The sequence below is a fragment of the Hordeum vulgare genome, chromosome 7H (genome assembly GCF_904849725.1).
Source record: "Hordeum vulgare subsp. vulgare chromosome 7H, MorexV3_pseudomolecules_assembly, whole genome shotgun sequence".
NCBI lineage: Eukaryota > Viridiplantae > Streptophyta > Magnoliopsida > Poales > Poaceae > Hordeum > Hordeum vulgare.
In genome coordinates, this window is record NC_058524.1 from 583,792,191 (window position 1) to 583,794,453 (window position 2,263).

Sequence of the window (2,263 nt, forward strand, 5' to 3'; positions counted from 1 at the left end):
GTGCGGGCGGCGGCAGCGTCGCTTTCGCCGCGGCTGCTTGCTTTCCCACGCTCGCTCGCTTTTGAAGCTTCCGGCCACCTTTCCGGAAGCTCCTACTTTTTCCCTCAGCCCACCCCTTTACACATCGCTCGCTTCCTTCCTTCCTTCCTTCCTTCCTTGAGTTTCGTCACCAAGACCAAGGCACGCACAGGCACAGCTGCCCAGTTGGTCAGCGTCGAGGCCAAAAGCAGAGGCCGATCGACGCATCCCCGAGGGGGGAGGCTGCCGGTGCTCCGTACGTACCACGAGCAACGGGAGGCGACGAGGACGTGCATCCACGCCCTCTCCTTTTCCTTGCCGTTCCCATATTTTTCACGGCTCGGACCGAGTAAACACCTACAGCTGAACGGAGCACTAGTAGCATACTACCAGGAATTGACATGCACGCCGCGTTGAATTGAATTTGGGCCTACTCGTACGTGCGTGCGCTGTGCTCCGCGAATTTCGTTTCGCCGGGCGGTTGTTTCGTTTGTTGACCTCGGCACCACCGGAGGCTTCTACCACCGCCGCGCCGATTGCCCGATTGACTGCTAGCACCCCCCCTCTCTCCCTCTCTCTTAGAAAGTTATCTCTCTCTCTCTCTCTCTTTCAGTCTGTGGTTTCTTGGTGTCCTGCAACTGAATCCTACGCGATCGAATCTCGGCCATGACGTGTGTACGATACGAACGCGTCTGAACAATGCCCAACCTCGTGGATAATCGATCGGTCGAGCAAAACAGTTTCTTGCGCAGGCGACCGATGGGGATTTTCTGCTAGTGTAGCACAATGCATCATCATCCTAGTATAGTAATTAAGAGCCCTCAACAAGAGAAGCAACATCATCCTACATATCGATTGGTTGTACCGAACGGAACGATCGACGACGTAACGGTTCCGCATAAAAGATGGACGGATTTCGAATTCGTTCGTCGGTATCATCTGGAGTAGCTAGCAGAGAACAGAGCAATGCCGGAATGCGGTTTTGATAATTTAGAAGCTTATGTCGATTAACTCAGAGAGATTCCCGTGCGGAAACAATCAGAGAGGGGGAGAGTACACATGACGGGGATCGTCGAACCAATCGACAGTGCCGTTCTTTTTCTTGAATCCTGACCGACTCTATGAACAAGGGAGAGGAGGAGAAGAAGAAGAAGCAACAAGGAAGATCCTATGGGAGCGGTGGAATCTAGGTGGTGAAGAGGAATTGCGAGGCCTGGGCGACGGCGTCGTCGAGCCACCTGCGGGGCTGGTCCATGAGGTCGGGGCTGAGCCTGACCATGAGGACGCAGAACTCCATCTGGGAGAGCGCGCCGTCGCCGTCGAAGTCGCCCTCGGCGAGCATCCCGCGGAGGTCGTCGTCGGACATGGCGCCGAGGCCGAGCAGCGGCGCGTTGCGGCGGAGGCTGTCGAAGGTGATGAGGCCGGACGCCGGGTCCATGAGCAGCCGGAACCCCGCCGCCAGCTCCTCCATCAGCCCCTCCTCCCCCAGCCGCTCCGCCATCACCGGCAGGTAGTCCTCGAACCCCACCGCCTGCTGCTGCTGCTGGTGCGCCGCCATGGATGGTGATCGGTGTGCGTGTGGGTGGATGGCGATTACTGTTTGCTGCTGTGATGGTTTCTTGGTTGCTTGCTCTGGTTGTGGAGGATGGATGGATGGATGGATCGCTGCTTGTTGGGTTGTTGTTGTGGTTGTGGTGGAAGGAGGGAATAAATAGGGGGGAGGGAAGGAGGGAGGGAGGGGGGGGGGGGGGGGGGTTTCAGGGAAGGTGCCGGGGTCACGCGGGACGCGCGGGAGGGAGAGGGACGGTGGACACGGATGGGATGGGCGTCACGTGTGCGCGGGCGATGTGTGTGGGTGTGGTCCGGTGCATGGTGGCGATGCTTCCGTTTCCGCGGCTTGGGGTGGGAGAGGACAGGCTGGGCGTAGGGGTGAGTTGGCCGTGGGCTGGGCGGGCAGCTTCGTGGGTGCTCGCTGGCGGCCGTCGGCTGGGTCGACGTCGTGTGTGCCGCGTCGCCTTCCTTCTCTTCTCTCTGCTTGGGTTGCCCGCGCGACCCGATGCATTGGGGCGATGCTGAAAGAAACGAAACGAGGGGAGCGGCTCTTCTTGTTTGCTTGCTCGTAACAAGTGTATGCGTGACTTGTTGTGTGTGTCCCGACGAGGATGACCGACTGGGGTTGCATGAAACAATCGTTTTGTTGCAGTTTTTTTGAGTTAAATGCAAGCGCGGTCCTAATTCTTTTCTG

At 58.4% G+C, this 2,263-nt stretch overlaps 1 protein-coding gene across 1 annotated transcript; it reads right to left on the bottom strand.

Annotated features, from left to right (window-relative positions):
• Positions 1–985: 985 nt before the first annotated feature.
• On the bottom strand, positions 986–1,717 carry LOC123408113 (calcium-binding protein PBP1-like). The gene has a single exon (XM_045101302.1). It carries the CDS (start codon positions 1,574–1,576, stop codon positions 1,205–1,207), a length of 372 nt encoding a protein of 123 aa, XP_044957237.1. The 5' UTR covers positions 1,577–1,717; the 3' UTR covers positions 986–1,204.
• Between the last annotated feature and the right edge of the window lie 546 nt (positions 1,718–2,263).